Raw genomic sequence first — 18524 nt, 5'->3', positions numbered from 1 at the left:
TGCTGCCAATGTAGAATGGTAGGGGAATGTCCATCTTCCTCATGATAATGACAGCTGCCTGGGGACCTGCCGCAGGCCTGCATAATTCTTCTAGGCTGGGTGTTGATTTAATGATACCTCTTGCAGTTAATGAAAGCTCTCCATTGCCCCTTGCTAACGCTGTGTGCTGTCAACACCACCACACACTGTATATCCTTCCTATTTCTTGTTTTTGACTGGTTTCATTGAATGGTGTCGAGCTGTAGAGGCAACTGTCACATGTGCGATGCAATGTCAGTTCAAAATCCACATGATTGTCACGTCATGAAATATGCAGTTATGAAAATGCAAAGATAGAGATTTTTACACTGTCTTTGGAGTAACATGGTAGGTGTCTGTAAAAGGTAGCAGTGGAAGAAGGCACTTTGGTGGAGCATAAGAGGCTTTCAGACATGAATATGAAAGGAATGGAGGGATATGGATGATACACACTAGGAGGATATTTAGTATAAATTGGCATTAAGATCAGCATCACATTGTGGCCGAATGGCCTGTCCCGTGCTGTACTGTTCCATGTATTATTTGGTTGACCAGTGTTAAAACACCCACATTACCACCACACTCACATACTCATTTTCAAGTAAAAGTTGCTTATGTGTTATCTGTATCATGAGACCGCATAAAGAATAACCATTATAACCGAATCAACACTTATCTGGTAAAGGAACATCACTGCCTCAGAATTGAGAGCAAGTTGCTGAAAAGGGCAGTTTTCTGTCCAAATATAATCAGTGTCCGAAACAAAAATTGGTCAGATCCACAATTCTGCCCTGATCATATAACCCATGTACTAGAACAGGGAGCTTAATTAAATGCAATTTCAGGTTTAACATGAGTTCTACTGCAGTAAACTTGGCAGGACTTCTGTTTTACTCAGTATCTCCACAAGGTAATAGAGTCCCACATGTAAAAGACGATCGTGACTTGATCGTCGGCTCTCGCAGACAGGATCTCACCTGAGTGCAAGGTGTTTCACACCGCCGTTTTTCGGGCAAGTATTCACTTGGACTGAAAACTCTCCCAGATTCCCTTCAAAAGTCGGAAAGCATGAAAATCTTAACCCCGCCCCCGACACCTCCTGGGGGTGTTAATATTTGTAAAGGCAAACAACTCGTCACCGTCAAGTGTTGGGCACGCTTGAAATGACCGGGCAGCGTTGGTATAATTAAGGGACTGCACGGGTAGCATCCTTCATCCCCCTTGTTGAAAGGTCTTTTGCAAAATCCCAACCGAGACTCTGATATATCCGTGGAAGTATTGCTTCATACTGAAACCGTAGCTGTCATAGGCCGAGAACTGGGGAAGAGACGAACGAGGAAGGAAGTGATACTTGACACAGATGTGTCTGGTGTAACGGCAGGCACGCAACTTTCTGGATTGCTCATACACAGATGTAACACTTGGGTCGCCTCGGATTTGAGGGTGGGGGGAGGCACAAATGGATCGCTTGGAGCCAAACATCTCCCTGTGATACCGGGCAGAGTGAGCGCGGCGGGACTTCTTATTTCTCCTCAACACCGTGCAGACAAGGCTCCGGCAGATCGCAAGACTTTGAAAGCTGGAAGACATCCCGCCCGGCTCTCCGCCGAGAACGGGAGAAAAGTGGTGCTGAAACTGAAGCCAGGGCTACCTGAAGCAATTACCTTTTCAAATCCTGGAAATGCAAACGACGACTGAATCGCTCGTTAATAATTCAGGGATTAGTGTATTCTCTGAAGATGAGAACATCGTGCAGAATCATAAAGGTGAGAGTGGGGGCTTGCATTTCTGGATTGTTTGAATGCAGACGCACGGTAACACTTGCTGATGGTGCTGCAATTTCAAGGCATGTCCTCTTCCTGGACGCCATTGCAAATACTTAAAGCCGGTGCATCAGCACAGTGTGATCTGAGACCAAAGCCCGTCCACTTTAACATTCCAGTGCACTTCCAGCAGAGAGATATTCCCCGCTGTCACCAGGTGCAACGATACAAGCACGCAGCTCTGGTTCAAGGGCGCCGGAGCAAATCTCTCCACTCAAATAGTTACCATTTAGAAGGATTTTTAAGGTGATGTTTGACCGTAGAAGAACAATCAGTGCATTGAGTTTAAGTTTGTAACAAGGTGAATTTGTAGAGAGAACTTATTTTAAAAGTGTTGCGTATGAATTAAATGACAATAGATCTATTGTGGTTTGGTGTAGATTAAATTATTTTTTAAAAAATCGTGTGACCCCTGGTAGTGCCCTCGCTAAGTACTCCAGCTAATGGATGATTCAGTAGATTGATTCAGCGATCAGTTTCTCGCCCAGTGCAGCCTCTCAGGCACATCCGCGGGGAGCCGGAGGGAGCGCCCCCTCCCGTCAGCACAGAAGCCTGCGGATGTTCTGCCAGTTCTCCACATGCAGCCGTTGCTCTATCTCCTTAATTCCAAGAATTAATTGTTGCGGTTTACCTATTTTCTCATTATAACTTTTTCCCGTTATTTCATGAAGGTTATATTGTATTCGTTTTATGACTCAGGCTTTGCTAGTTTTATGCAACAATTTTCCAAATTTTATTTTTAGAGAAGTACGCTACAAGCTGAAATGAAGCAAATAGAGAATCGTTTGAGCTTCATGGTCACTGCACATAGTTTTTTGGTTTTCTTGAGCGATTACATCTTGAGTTTAGTCATGGATTACAGATATTTAGATTCTTCATGACAAGTTTTTTTAAATTAATGTAACTGTAAATCTCATAATTAAGATTGCAAAATGCCTCGTTTTTGACATTAATATAGACAGCCAACTTTATTCCGGTATGTAGAAAAAAAATCGATACTGTATTTAACGCAGTTGCAAAAAACCAGTACCTTCACCTCCTTTTCCTGCAGTACTTTTGCATTTTTTTTTGCCAAACAAGTAGTTTCTTCTGTAAAAACAATCTTGCTTTTAAGGGGCTATGACAGTGCTAAATAACTCCATAATTAACAAAGAGAATGCTAGAATTTAATATTGTATATGTTCATATTCTTATCAATTTTGGGCACTGAGCAGGAAAAAAATTACATTGTTCTTTAAGTCTTCACACAATTTCCTGCCACTTGGCGTTTGCTATGAAAAAAAGTTCATGTTTAATATAGATGTTTCAGATAGGTATGTGCCGGCAGAACTGGTATTTTCCATTTTGGTATTCTTTAATGGAATCATTAATAATGAAGGAAAACATTGTTGGGTTAAGTTGTGCATGACTCTTTTGGAACTGTCTAAGGTGATTCTTCATATTTCAAAAGTCCAATTGCCTATCCTTATAGCTATAAAACTTGCTTTAAACCCAAGATAGGTTGTCAGAATTTGACTTTCAAAGTCTATTTTATACCATTTAAGAAAGGTAGAAAATACCGTAAAATATTGGGTATTTTCCCTTTCTTTATTTAGTCAGTGAGAATTACTTATGCAGTTATTTATCCACAGAAAGCACTGCCAACCACATAGAGTGTACTGTTATTGCAGACATTAGATTAAGGATTACTTGACACCCTTGTTCTGTGTGATGGTAATCAAATGGCTTTTGATTAATTTAGTTGTTGACCCCATAAGAAAGCATGGTGTTCCTGTGACAATTCCATTTGGTGTTTATTAGTTTGAAAAGGAGAACTAATGAACATGGTGTTCAGGGATTCTTGGGTAGTATAACAAAAATATTGATGATATTGGTGTTGTCACAGCACTCTCTGTTGAAGACTGGCAGTTGATTGGCTGGATATCAAATTAATGTCTGGGATTTATAGAAAATGGAGAGATTAATTATTTTGAAGGTCCCTATATAGTTGAGCTATTAACAGCATCAGAACCCAATATATTGTTTTATGCTTATTGGTGTTGGCAATGTTCCTGAATTGAGACAACACATGTTTATAAACTGTATAGTTGAGTAGGTGCTCACTTTCTTTTGGTCACTGGTATGAGTTTCTGGTGGTCTCTGCAGTGAGTAATTCTTCCTTTTGTACACTCTACACTGGGTAAATTCACCTTGCATACTGGTGCCAGTATTCAGGTGAACTGACTTAAGTGACATTTTTAGTGCTGGTAAATTGAATTGTCAGTAGATTGATGTGGACGTACGATTAATGCAAGACTACAGTTAACTGCAAAATCCAGGCGTGCCGAGTGACAATTCACCCCTCTAACTGTGACATCTCTCACTTCAAAGAACTACCATTTTGTTGTCAGTTAGGGAGTTACAAATGTATCTCTTCTGAGCTATTTCTTGTCTGTAGCCTTGATGACACATATTTCTGTAATAAACGTTCCCAGCTCTGGATGTTTAGTGGCCCTAGGTCCTATCTGGTTGCTGACTCCATTGTGGATGCCTTTGAGGCAGGGCAAAGGTCATGTAATGGGACTTTGAGGTGAATATTAAATGCATATCCCCAGAAAATTATAGGTGCAGTCAATTAAGCTGTTGAAAAGAAGGGCAGCTTTTGAGGGAATAATGGATCTGAGAATTGAATCCACAGCCTTATCGTGGTTAGCAAAATTACTCCAGCTTCCCAATAAAAGTGTTGAAATGTTGAATTTATCCTAACCTTGTGTTTATTTGATTGCTTAATCAGGACACCACAGAGATCAGATTTCTCAGAAATGCAATAGTAGATTTCTTGAAACGTTATGGAAGTTGTGGCAGTCTGTAAACTGGTGGTATATATTTTGTGGTGTGCCATTTCTTATTAAATCTTGAATCTCCCAGGGCTCTCTCCCAGGTCCCTGTTGAGTCAGTATACTTAGTTGGGAATAGTTCAATTTTATCAGCTATAGGCCAGGAAATGGGTGGAAAATAAGTCAGAAGGTCTGAGGCTTGTCTAACAGTAAAATAAATCACCAGTGCATGAGTGGCCAGCCAGCTTTTCAACATAATCTCACTTGTTGACTGAAGTGTTAAAGGGACCTTGCCACAGGATGAATTGGCACATTATGAAGAGATGGGAGAAAATGCACGTAATTCTGCTGGTCAGAGCTGAAGGCTGATAAAAAAAATATCTTTAAAGAGAAACCAGCTAAGTCCATGAGGAAGGAAGGAATTGAGATTTACTCCAATAAACTCAGATGAAGTGGGGTGGGAGGATAAAATAGTTGGACTGAATGGCTTTTCTTTCTGTGTTGTAAATTCTGTGTAATTCATGGTCAAATTAACAAAAAGAAAATCAAAGCTACTCATTAGAATTCCAGCTGCAAAATCTTGAACATTCAGGCAAAAAACATTTAAATTGGTTGGAGGAGTAGTAATTGATTAGTGTTTTGTGCTACGACAGTCTCATTAAGGATGCAGTCTCTTGCACAATGTAGGAACATTAATTAGACAAAAAAATGAACATGGATATCTTCTGCTTATCTGTACACTCTGTGATTACCTTACAAATTTTCAACAGAATGGATTTTTTTCCTGGTACATGATTCAGATCATCTGGTCCCTGGAGAACCATCTGGGATGAGTACCATCAAGGCCACTTAAAGCACAGCTTGAAAAACACTTGCATGTTGTGTCGTACCAGTGAACTCATTTGGAGGGAATAAGATGGAAATCATTATATTCAAATATTATTAGCTTTGTTACTTTGCTTCACTATAATCTCTCAAATAATCCAACCAAAATCTGAGAATGTACTGATCAGAATAATTTATCAGGAAGCGCGTAGAGTGTACAGAAAGCTGAATGTGTAATCAAGGCAAAAGTGAAACCAAACATGTTTCAGTGATTATATGTGTATATTTCATTTGATAAAGTTGAAGTCTTCATTTTTAATGAAATACAATCCATTTAATTCAACATGGATATCTGCAAGGATGTCTTGATTTGACTTTAAATCATTGTCAGTTTCCAAAGATTTATTTGTGCCAAGTATAGATGCTGGGTCCTCTGACTAAGATGGTTGGGGGTCTACACGTTGGAGAAGCATAGATTTAGGACAAACTAATGTAAAGGGAGTTGTTTGTGTTGCAATTAATAAGCTAGGAAGGACAAGGAGATGCAATTTTAAGTAGTACACATCGCCACATCTAGCTTAGGGGTCAGAAGGTGTCTTTTCCCCTGAAAACAATGGATCTGTCACTATTGCCATCTTGTACAGTACATACAAGTTCACAGAATTCCTTCATGTAAAGGCTATTTCTGTTTGGATAGAGATTGCCTCATGGAGAAGTTAAATACAGAAGGGAATCCTAGGTTAGAATGGTTTTCTAGAATATTTTGATCACTTGGCTCTCCCAAATCACATGGTTTTTGTGGTGTAGAGTATATGTACTGTCAAACACAATTATGTTGGACGTGTAGAACGGGTCTCATGATCCCTGCCAGGCCACCTTTGTTTGCATGTCCATGAATCAAATACTTTAATTTGCACAGTTTACAATCAGATTCATCAACTGCATGTTGTCTTTGGGATAGTCTGTAAAATTCCCATCTTTTGAGGATTTTGATTCATTTGTTATAAGGAGTGGGAGCTTGAGAATTCTGGTGTATTTTTATTTCCTGTATCTTTTGCTTTCCAGCATTGTTCCTTGTGTTGACACTGGCTTGACTTTGGTGACAGGCACTATCATTCTGAGGTTAGGAAGAGATCCCAGATGTGTCAGTACCTACAGGGTGTTTGTGACACGAGAACATTTGCAAACCATTGCTGTGCTGTGAATCAAGTGGCATGTCAGACTTAAGAGTACAGAGGTTGATACTGTGGGTGGGAGAAGTCCTTCTGGAGGGAGAGAGGAGGGTTTGTGTCTTTTTTCTTAGGGTGCTAGTGAGCTAATGGTTCCCAAGAGAGAGAGAAACTGGGAAAATTTAAGAATACAGTAATTAGCTCCAACTAAAAGGCCCAGGGTTGAGCTCCACTCTGTTGTTTAATAATGTGAGGGTTGACTTTTGTCTACTCTCAGCTAGACCATGAAATGGGGTTGCTATGCATGAATTATACTTTCACCAGGGAAAGGCAAACTGATCAATCAACGATCAATCAAGGCAAAATGACAATCAATTGCCAGCCTCATTCTTGTTATTCATCCTTCCTGACTAATGTGGAGTAGTGTCGGAAGAAGCCTTGGAGATGTTTATTGTGTAAAAGCAGAGAATAGTCACGACAGAAAAATTTGAAAATGCAGGTAAAAGGATCAGTTTAGTAATAGAAGGGTATGTGGCATCTCTGGGACTTTGCGGTGAACTTGTTTTTGTGCTGGGGTGGTAAAGGAGAGATAGGAGATGGAGCAGAGGGCACAATTTCTCTTAGTGATGAAAAAGGATTTAAAAGCCTTCACTGATACACTTCCCCATAATGGGTATGAATAAGTGTTGACCATAGATCACTTCCCAATTCGGAAGAAGGCTGTATTATGCAAGCAAGACCTGACAAATGACAAAGTATCATCTACTTTTTAAGCTCTCTTGAGGGATAAATGTTGGAAGAACTTTCAAATTCCAGTTGCAGTTACAAGATGCATTAATATATCATTACATTTTAACAAATTTACAAAGAGTATATTAATTATTCCTCTACAAGTAGATCATATTAAAGGAAATAAAAAAGCTATGAAGTTCAACTGCAGAAAATCTGAAATTAAAACCAAATTTGGTAGTACACATTCATTCAAGCTGCCTCTACAAAGTACAAAGGTTAATGTCTTTGTTGTATCTCTGCATAACAGAACTAAAAATGAAAAATAATTGAGATCCCTTGCAGAGTTATAGAGAAAAACAACAGATAATTAAATAACAGGGAAAAATAATGTAGTATAAAGGCCCTGCACATTTAACACAAGAGCAAAGCAGGAGACAAATTATTGAATTGATTCAGTTTACAAAGCTTGCAAGATCAATTTTTAGGTTTTAATTTAAAAGATCCTGAAAGGCAGTGAAAATGCTTTGTAAACATCTGTTAGTATTGTTCAAAAATGCTTCAATATGATAGGATGACAAAGAAAATGTCTATTGTACTGCCTGCAGAGAACCACGGGAATATCAGTGGAGCTCTCTCTCCATGGAATGCTGCCGGTCCTTAGTCCATGGACAATAATTCTTGGAACAACTCTTGATTTCTCAGAATATTTTTGTTATTAGTTTCGAAGAAGTATTTATTTTCAGTTATTTTTGGACATATACTTTTACTTTGCTTATGCCACTGTCTTTGGATCACAAACTTGATGCTTTGCTGTTGCCTCACTTTGACATTCTTTGTGCTTAAGCCAGTGGTAGAGACGGTGATCAGATTTCAAGGTTCCTCCAAAAACCAGCTGGTTGGACATAGCGACATTTGTATGCAATTCTGAAAGGAAGTATGAACCAGAATGGATAGAGCCAGGCTTGCAAATGTAAGAATTGCAATTCTATTTAATATTAGTTAAAGTGGCCCTATCTTATTCTCTCAGGGATGGAGCATCACTGCTTCTGGTGAACAGCCAGGGCTGTTAACATCGCTGTAATATTTGGGTGTCAATACCCATAGAATTAGAATATGTGGTCAGTAGCCAAGTTTGAAAAATGCCTCACTAATTTGATTGAGTTTTTTGAGGCGATAACTAAGAAGATTGATGAAAGCAGGGTGGTGGACGTCATTTTTGTGGACTTTTGCAAGGCATTTGACAAGGTCCCATCTGGTAGTCTGGTCCAGAAGGCCAAGGCACATGGGATCTATGGTGAGCTGGCTAATTAGATCCAAAATTGTCTTGGTGGTGGTGGTGGAAGGTTGCTTTGCTGATTGGAAGTCTGTGGCCAGTACTGGGATCCTTGTTGTTTGTGATCTATATTAACAACTTGGATGTGAATGTAGGAGGAATGATTAGTAAGTTTGTGGGTGACCCAGAAATAGGTGGTGGTGTGGATAGTGAAGAAGGTTGTCGAAGGCTACATATTATATAGGTCAAATGGAAAGTTAGGCAGAGCATTGACAGGTGGAACTTATTCTTGACAAGTGCAAGATGATGCATTTTGGGAAGTCAAATAGGGGTAAGTGGTAGGGAGTTAAGGAATGTTGAACAGAGAGACCTTGTGTTTCAAGTCCATTCCACACTGAAGGTGGCAACAAAGGTAGACAGGGTGGTGAAGATATACGCATGCTTGACTTCATAGGTTGGGGCACAGAATATAAAAGCTGGGATGTTATGTTGCAACTTTACCAAACACTGGTTAGAGCACACTTGGAGAATTGTGTGCAGTTCTGGCCAGCACACTATAAGAAGGATGTGGTTGAGTTGGAGAGAGTGCAGAGGAAGTTCACCAGGATGTTGCCTGGATTGGATGATTGTAGCTCTGGGGAGAGGTTGGATATTCTGGGCTTGTCTTCCCTGGAGTAAGGGAAGCTGTGGGGTGGTAGGGCAGGGCGGTGACCTAATAAAATTATAAGAACCATAGGGTAGATAGTCAGAATCTTTTTTCCCATGGTAGGATTATCAAAAACAAGAGGGCATAGGTTTGAGGTGAGAAGAAGCAGTTTTAAAGGGAATTTGAGGGGAGTTTTTTTTTCTACACAGTGGTTGACTTCGGAAACTCATTGTCAGGAGTGGTGGAATCAGAAACAGTCACTGCATTTAGACAAGCACTTGAATAGGCAAGGCATAGAAGGAGACAGAGCAAATGTGGGCAGATGGGATTAGTGTGGAAGGGTAAAATGGTCAGATGGAGGCCCATTTCTGTGCTATACAACTCTGACTCTATATGAATACATCATTTCATCATTAAATGAAATGATGCAGGTGATTAAACATAGTTGTATGATAACTGGGCTTTGGAGATTTAATCGCATTTTCTGTTCTGAATACTTAAATATTTTTGATTTGCAAGCATTTCTACAACACCTGTATATTGAGAGTGGTGTGTGGTACAGAGAGTTTCCTCCACAAAGCAACAAGGGAAAATGTTTGGAATCTTGCATGGGGGACAAAATGGCAGAAGGAACTCAATAGAAGTTCCAACTGAAAATATTTTAGTTCTATCTTAATCAAAATTGGGTGATCCCAAACATTCCATAAGCATAAATACTAGTCAAATACCAGTTTGATAATGATAAACCTGCTGTCTAAAGCCAGTTCTTCTGTATTCATGTTTTGAGACAGCCTCGGGTACTGTTAAAGTATATTTGGTGTGATTCTGCTGGTAAACCATTGGCAGCACTGGGAAACTTGTGTTTGTAGCAGCAATCAGCATTGTCTCCACAGTACTAACTAGTAAAAATCCAAATCACATGACATAAGAAAAAGGAGCAGGAATTGGTTGTACTGTCCTTTGAGCCTACCATTCAAAAAGATCAATAAGATCAATAACATTCAATAACATCATGTCTAATCTTCCAGCTCAGTTCCACTTTCATGTTACCCCCATGTCTCATGTTTCCCTTTTCACTGACTAGCAGAATTCGAATGCAGCTGCTTATCATTATCAGAATGTTTTGTGCTCATGGGACGGTAGCATAGGTTCTGTTTCTGTTTAATACTATGCTGTAACTTCGTACGATGTACCTTGGCAATATCAGCCAAAGGCATTTTATCCATTTTACATAGAATTTACAGCACAGAAAAATGCCATTCAGCTCAACTACTTCATCCTGGTATTTCATCTAACACCAGTATAATTCTCAATTTCATCCACATAAAGGCTAACAGCACCTTCCATCTGTCCTGGTCTCTCCTTTCTCCATCTGTGCAGTTAGACTGTCCTGAGTTCTCTTTCTACCTCTGCTTTACTTAAAAAAAATCACCAGGCACTTGCTTTAGAAGAGCTCGCAGCATGAAGTTAGTTCAATAGCCCTCTGTTTTCCGTGCTGTTGAAAGTAATGGATTATGCATGCTACATTGTCTCTTGTTCGTGTTGATGCAGCGACAGCTTTATTATAGGGGAGACAGATGAGTATATTTTCAAGTATTATTTTGAGAAGGCTTGACTGTGTATTTCTCATCAAAATTACTTATCAAGAGCAATCAGTCTTTATTTTATTTTTTTATTTTATTAAATCCTTCCCTGGCAACATGGTGGACTTGATTTGCTTAATTATGTTTTATTATAACTAACTGTGCTAATGGACAGCATATTGGCTGGAAAAGTTATGCAAATCATTTGGACATGATATGAATTAGCTGAAGGAATGTCAGAATACCAGGCTTAAGATGCTTTTGTATATAATGCAGTATTTTACTTGTGATAAACACAGGATACTTGCCTTGTTAAACACTATCGAAATTGGCTGATATTTAAACACTGGAGAATAAAATGCAACCTTGTAACATCCTGTTCATTTTCTGAAGAGACCAGAAAACCAGTTTGTTCATTGATCATACTGAGCCTGATTTTTGTTTCTTTATTGCATCGCCACATGATTTGTTTTTTTTATAAGGTTTATGCTAAATTGGGTTGAGTTTCACTTCTGAAGTATTTGTGTGCTTTGAACTGCCCTTTCAACCGCAAGACCGCTTTGTGAATGTTTTATTAAGTTCGTCAGCATCTCTACAGTTCAAACCTCCACATTACTGTTATTGCTTCATTGAATTCCTACCTAATTGCCTGCTACTCCTCCCCTGTATACTGTTCCTATTGTACTGGAATGTTCGTATTCTAGAGTTTCCTCCGGAATATTCAACGTAAAATTTATTATGTGTCCTTTGTCCTTTTTATATATTACACAGTATAGCATTTTCTACCTTTTTAAAATACAAATTATTGAATTTTAATTGCAGAAATATTGCTCTTTTTTTCAGCTGTTTCAAGATTTGGAGACTTTGGTTTTAGAGTGGCAGTGATTGCTTCCATTATCAGCACAGCTGTAATTTTATTGATGAGCGTGGCCTTTTTAACCAATTGCCTTATCAAATGTGTGAGGAAGAAGGAAAGGAGGAAGCAACAGAGGTAAGGCAGACCTTGATGAGGAGCGGTGTTACAAGGATGTTCTTTTTTACCATTTTCCTTTCTCCTAAGCTGTGAATTAGTGGACACTTATCATGAATGAGTCTGCCAAAAGTCGGGGGCCTTGCAGCCAAGCACGATTCTGTTCACATATCAGAATATTTAACAGGGTTCAATGTATAGCTACAAACAGTAGGATCTTTCCCCCTAATTTCCCCCTCTAAGGAGTGTTGCCATCACATTGCTCCCCCCCCACCCCACCCCCCATGTTTACTTCTCACAACGCTGCATCTAATGCAGTGCACATTGGACTGTTTATTCAGAACCTTGGTTTGGATGGAAATTTAAGCCTATCCTTGATAGTAAGAATCAAATGGGGCAGTTCACTGACTTGTGCTCATATCAACAACTTCTGCAGAGTGGATGCCCCTGAAGCCTTTTAGGAAGAGGTAAAACTTCACATCCTCCAGCAGTTTTTTTTTGCTCCAGACTACAACTTTTGCAGTCTCTTGTGTCCATAAAACTTCAGATGGTCTCTTGCAGGAGGGAGTGAAAATTGCATCAGGCCGGAATCTGCTTGCATACTTTCCAGTGTGTGGTTGCACATCAGGGTAGACTGTGACTTCCTGAGTTCTTTATGACAGGAAATTGTGTGTTGGTGGAGGAGAAAAGCTTTCAGAAGTTTGGGGGGAAAATATTTATAATCTATAAAAATGACAAACAGGAAAGTACCAATGGCTCCATTTGCCCTGTCCTGTATAGTTGTGATCCCTATCTACTGGTAGCCATATGGGAAAGGTCAAAAACTTTTATGTTAAATAGGAGAAAAGTATGATTTTGCTTTTAAAATAAAAATCATCTTGTACAATTTAGTATGATTTACTAAGACACCTGCTCAAGTCTGTTCCATCATTCAGGGGCTTATGGCTGATCTAGTCTTGGCCTCAGCACCGGTTTTCCACTCCCTCCCCATATGCCTTAACTCCCTTGCAGTTTAAATGTCTGTCAGTCACTGCTTTGACTGAACTTAATGGCCCTGTCTCCATTGTTCACTGAGCAGAGGTTCTCAAAGAATCTTGACTCTCTGAGAAAAGAATTTCTTTATCTCTGCCTTAAATAGGCAACCACTTCTTCTGATACTATTCCCCTCGGTTCTAGATACCCCCAGTGGTGAAATGCATCCTTTCAGCATTCACCTTGTGACCAGCATAACCACCTTTAATATGTCAATCCTTTCATCTCAGGAATCAATCTGGGATCATCTTTCTATGCCCTCTTGTTTATAAGTGGGTGCAATGCATTAACAGTTTAACAGTCTTTCCTTTAAATTACAATAAAAAAAACTCACCAGTGCCCTGTTGAGTTGCATCAAAACTTTCCTATTTTCTACTCCTTTGCGTTAAAGTCCAACATCCATGAGACTTCCTAATTATCTGCTGTACCTGCATGCTCATTCTTTTTTGTGTGTTATGTGCTAGGACCTCAAGATTCCTTTGTACCACAAACTTTTATACTTGCACTCTGATTAAATAATTCATTTTCTTTTCCATTCTTTCTTTCAAGGTGTATTACCTCAGATTTTCCCACATTGTGCTTTATCTGCCAATTTCTTGTCCATTCATGTAACCTATATACCCATACATTTGCAGGCTCTTCGTGTCTCCACAAACTTGATAATCCACCTATCTTTGTATTATCAAAAAACTTGGTTACAGAACATTCAGTCCCTTCATCCAAGTCATTAATATGGATTATAATTGAGGACCCAGAACTGATCCAGTGAAACAGCAGTATAAGATTGCCAGTATAAAATGACCCATTTGTATCCAATCTCCTTTTCCTGTTAGTTAGCCATATCAATGCTAATATATCACTCCTTCCCCCGTCATACTCTCTTATCTTGGACAGCAATCGTTTATGTGGCACCTTATCGAACGCCTTCTGGAAATACAAATACACTACCTCTACTTGTTCCCCTTTATCCATCCTGTTTTGTTACATCCTCAACTCTAGCAAATTTGTCAGATTTACTTTACATAAAACCATGTTGACTCTGCTTGATTGTCTTATGACCTACTATATGTCCTGCTATATATTTTATAGTTACTATATTTTTTTTCCCCAGAGAATTACAAACATGGTATCAGATTGAATGTAATGTAATGGAGGAATCGAGAAACTTTTACCATGGGTATAAAGGCAGAAACAATAACAACAATAAACTCAGGGATAACATACTAATTGAAGAAATAGGAGAGAGTGGACTGGAGAACAAAGGATTCTGCAAGTAAGATATTTTGAATTTATGATTATTAAAACTTGGCGACACGGTAGCATAGCAGTCAGCGTAATGCTATTACATTAATGTATTAAGGGTTATATAGGCCTTTTCCTATATAATTTTTTTTTAAAAAAAGGAACTGGTCCATTTCCCAGTTTAAGTGTAAAAGCATTGTCTGGTGTGAAAGCAGGATGTATGATGCTATGTTTGTGCTGAGATAATTGATCAAGTGGGAAGGGAAAGTAGATCAATTTTTGCTCCTTTTCACTGACCTTTCTAGAAAGAAGCAAGTGTGGAGGTTGTGATGTCTGACAGCAAAGCACACTGTTGACAATCTGTGTTAGTGCTCTCATCTCAATAAAGGCTGCTCTGGTGAAGAACTGGAGGGTGATCAACACTCATAGGATCGCAGAGCATTATGAGTCTTTATTTTTAGTTGTTGGGGAAGAAGGTATTGCAAAATTCCTCAGGGTGGAGGGTGACTTGCTGCACCCTAGTTCTAAGGAGCGGAAGATGCCTCTGCATGAATTCTTTTCGTGTAGAATGAACATTGCACACCAGCGATCACATGGACAACAGAGCAAGGTTTTGGTCCAATGACAAAGAGGTCCAAAACAGTGGGAGATGAGGCTTTGCTGCGCTCACTTTGGACACATGGGAATACAGACACATGGATGCATGACCTTATTCACATCCACGTCCTTAATCTGGTTCCTAGCAACCTCGCCAAGGCGATCTTCTTTCAGTACCCCATCCTTGAATCTCTCTATCCCCCTTGCTCTAACTGCCTCCTTCTCAACATCCTCCCCTGACACTCACCACCTCCTCTCAATTCTGTTGGCCTCTACCTCCACCCCGGCCTCCTCTCACTCTCCCGCTGCCTTCTGATTACTCTTTTCAGGATCCACTGACTGCTGCCCTTCCTTCCTTCCTTCTCCCCTACTTCCCCACCCCCCCCCCCCCCCCCCCCCCCACCCAGCTGCCAGTCTTAGCAGCCACACCACCTGAAGCCTGTGGCCTAGCCCAGAATCTCCAGCCCTCTCCCAGGAAACCTTGGGAGAACCTTCAGCCCAACATCAGCAAATTAGGGTTGTGAATTTAAGGGGAGCACTGAAGACAGAGTCTCCTCATTCAGGTTAGTTGTGTATACTGAGTGATGTAATCTGTATCTAGAGACGGCTATCACAGCATCTTACCCTTGTGTAATTTAGCATCCTGTGTCATTGAAGTCTGGATCTTTGTTCTCCAAAATGAAAGTTGTATCTCCCCAATATCCTTTTGATGATATGCTGCTAAATTCCTCAGCATATATAATTCCTCAAAAATTGAGGAATTCCTAAATTCCTCAAAAATATATAATGCATTCTCAGTCACACCAGTTCCTCCATGAGTTTATTCCTCCCTTATTTTGAAAAATTTTGAATCATTCCTATTGAAATTGATACTAAACGATTGGCACTGTAAAAATCAGTAATTTTCAAGAACTAATTTCTATTTCAATGTAACTTATAATGCTTCAAACTGATAGGCGCATTCAAAACGAAGTATGCTTTCAATGTTCAATGCTTTCTTGGATTTCTTTCTTGGCTTACCAGGACTAAAAGAAGTTTAAACAATGTTGAAGTTAAGTGTGAAATGTCCTCTCTGCACCAGAACGTAAAGCCCCGCACCCTGCAGCTTGTTTGACTCAGATAGTCTTATTAGCTGTTAGACAGAAGATTCTGTGAAAGTGTGATATTTACAGGGAGTACTGTGAGAGAAATCAAGCAACTTTGTCTTTGCCACATTATTTAATGGATTTCTGCTTGATGGTTGCAGCATAAGCATGTTTAAAATTGCTCACGGCAGGCTATTTCAGCCAGATGTAGAGCATGTGCCTGCTGAAGGTCCCCTTCTGCTTGGGCTTTTCTCTGCCATTGTCCTCAGATGGGGAACAATCAGAGCATTTTCCCAGGAATAAGTCAATTGAATCTAGTGAATGACAGACCATATATTTTAGAAAAATAGATTTTTAATTCCTTTCATTCTGGGTTATTTTTAGTGAAAACTGGAATTCCAATTTGGCTGATGAAGTCTATAATTCAGTTTAAATGCAGTAATGCTAACAGGTGTGTCAGCAAAGATTATGGCACTTAGCCAAGTAGGAACTACAAGAAACCTATTTCCATGGTCACATTAATGCTTTTGGTCAGAGGAGAGGAAACCTTTTGTCCTTGGCACTTTTGAGGTTGTTAAAGCATTTAGTAGATGTAAATATGCCACTTGTACGGAGGATTATTTATTTACCTGTTTAATATTCAATCAATTTGTCACCAAAGCTCCTTCCTGGATTTAGCTTGTTGCGATATTCTTCACCTGTTTCTGCATCATCACTTGGCTCAGATACTGGACAGCTGACTTCCTGCCTACTATTAATATCATAGGTTTTTTTTAACAAGTTTGTAAGAATTGAATTAAAAGTTTGAATCTGTCAAGCCTGTATGCTCTGTGAATGAGCCATATGTGCTAATGGTAGCTGTATATTGGAGTATCTGTTCTCTCACTGTGGCAGCCTCACAATGCCCTGGCAAAATTAAATGACAAAAAGAACAAGAGTGAAAAGTCTGTCATTAAATTTAAACAAATCCCAGCTGATGCTGGAGAAGTAGTGATGCAACTTGGACAATAATAATGTTAATGGATTGGATTATAAACATTTCATTTGAGCGAGCCTAGAACATCTGTTACAAAGCAATGAGGTATTGGACTGTATAACTAGTATGGTTCCCATCTTTGATCAGTGCTCCTACTGAGTTAGATTCTTTCAGGCAGAGAGGATGTTTGTGGCACTACAATTAGTTTAAGTGCTACTGGACTAAAGATGACAAATATGCAGCAGGATTCCTGATCACTGTCCACTGGGACCTGAAGAAAAGCTCATTTGTGTCTTTGTCAAGTGAAGGCAAGTCACTTTTGGCTATTTTCGTCTCCCAAGGTGGAATGGCTTGCTGACACTATGTTCATCCATAAATAATAGTCATTTCAGATTTCAACAAGCAATTATTTCCCTACCTTTTTGAATATTTTGATAATTGTGATTGCTATGAACATGGTTAATGTCTGGTTTGTTGAATGCAGGTGCCAAAGGAAGATTACAAAGGACTTGGAAACCACACTGCTTTGCAGAGAAAATGCACCACAAGTAATTTTTCATCCATGGAATGTAGAGGTTTCCAGATCGACTGATTCTCGGATTTTATTGGATTCAGTGACTGATGAGCACATTGTTCAAACACTTGAGTATCATCAATCTCGAGACCAATCTGGACACTATATTCTGACACACCATACTTGACACTGGCACCATTGCACCTGCTGGAATAGTATTTGACTGAGCAAAAATGCTGCAGGAAATAACCTGCTTGGGGATGACATGTGCCTTATGATTAGCAGAACTGCAGACTTGTGGTTTTATTATAAGTTTTACTGACAAAATGTTTATATTAAAAGAAGTGTTCACTATGGACAACCTACCATTTCATAAATCTAATCAATGAAAAGAATAAAATATTGCCCTGTCATTAATTAAGTTGTTAGAGTACAGTATATGAAGCATGTAAGTTGCAGTTTACCCCACTGCAGCCCCCAGAAATGTGTGAGCCTGTCTTAAAGGCTGCCTGTCATATTTTTAAGAAACAATGATAATTTTCATTGTCGTTGTGATTTCTGCTGTAACAGATACCCCTAACTAATATTTCAAGCCATTACTACAGCGGCAATTTCTAGACGTACAGATTTCTAAGGTCACGTATCACTGCTTTTCACCTCAAGATTTATTCTACAGCCACTCTATAGTCAAGATAAATACTGAAGTGAAAGCAGGTAATTTAATCCTATTGATGGATGCAGTTTGGTGAAATAGTTCAATTCTCACTGGATTAACTGTGTACAAAAGCTGGTGTACAGGGTTATCCAAAAATCAAGATTTGAAAGGAGCTCTACATAATCAAGCTCACACATGTTCAGCATCTGTCAAGGTATCTAAATACCTTTTCATTTTGCCCGTGGGATTTCCTTAACATCTGGAATGATCTGTACAGACTCTGAAAGATTTATTGCTAGCCTGGATTGTTGAACCCGCTTGAAGCCTGATTAAACTTTATTATAACAATATTCAGCACTAGTTGTATTCTTTTGGAATCCTGAAAAGATGCGTCTTTGGCCTCTTCCACTTCTTTGTCTGCCATCTGCATGTTGCCCCTTTATGATAGCATCCACAGTCTTGAGGTGAGCTTTATCTTCCATCTATTTGGTCTTGGATGAGCTGCAAATTTCCCAGATTAGCATTAATGAGACCAATTTCACCCATCTGTTCTCTTGTTACTATTCAT

At 39.3% G+C, this 18524-nt stretch overlaps 1 protein-coding gene across 1 annotated transcript; it reads left to right on the top strand.

Moving 5' to 3' along the window:
• Window positions 1-1390: 1390 nt before the first annotated feature.
• LOC127571701 (uncharacterized) lies at window positions 1391-18306 on the top strand. Its single transcript, XM_052018317.1, has 4 exons — window positions 1391-1784; window positions 11729-11876; window positions 13999-14160; window positions 17272-18306. The coding sequence occupies exons 1-4, from the start codon at window positions 1700-1702 to the stop codon at window positions 17486-17488; spliced, it is 612 nt and encodes a 203-aa protein (XP_051874277.1). The 5' UTR covers window positions 1391-1699; the 3' UTR covers window positions 17489-18306.
• Window positions 18307-18524: the final 218 nt, after the last annotated feature.

Source organism: Pristis pectinata, chromosome 6 (assembly GCF_009764475.1).
Source record: "Pristis pectinata isolate sPriPec2 chromosome 6, sPriPec2.1.pri, whole genome shotgun sequence".
In the NCBI taxonomy this organism is placed as follows: domain Eukaryota; kingdom Metazoa; phylum Chordata; class Chondrichthyes; order Rhinopristiformes; family Pristidae; genus Pristis; species Pristis pectinata.
The sequence above is the reverse complement of the archived record's forward strand: the minus strand, read 5'-3'. Positions and strand labels throughout refer to the sequence as shown.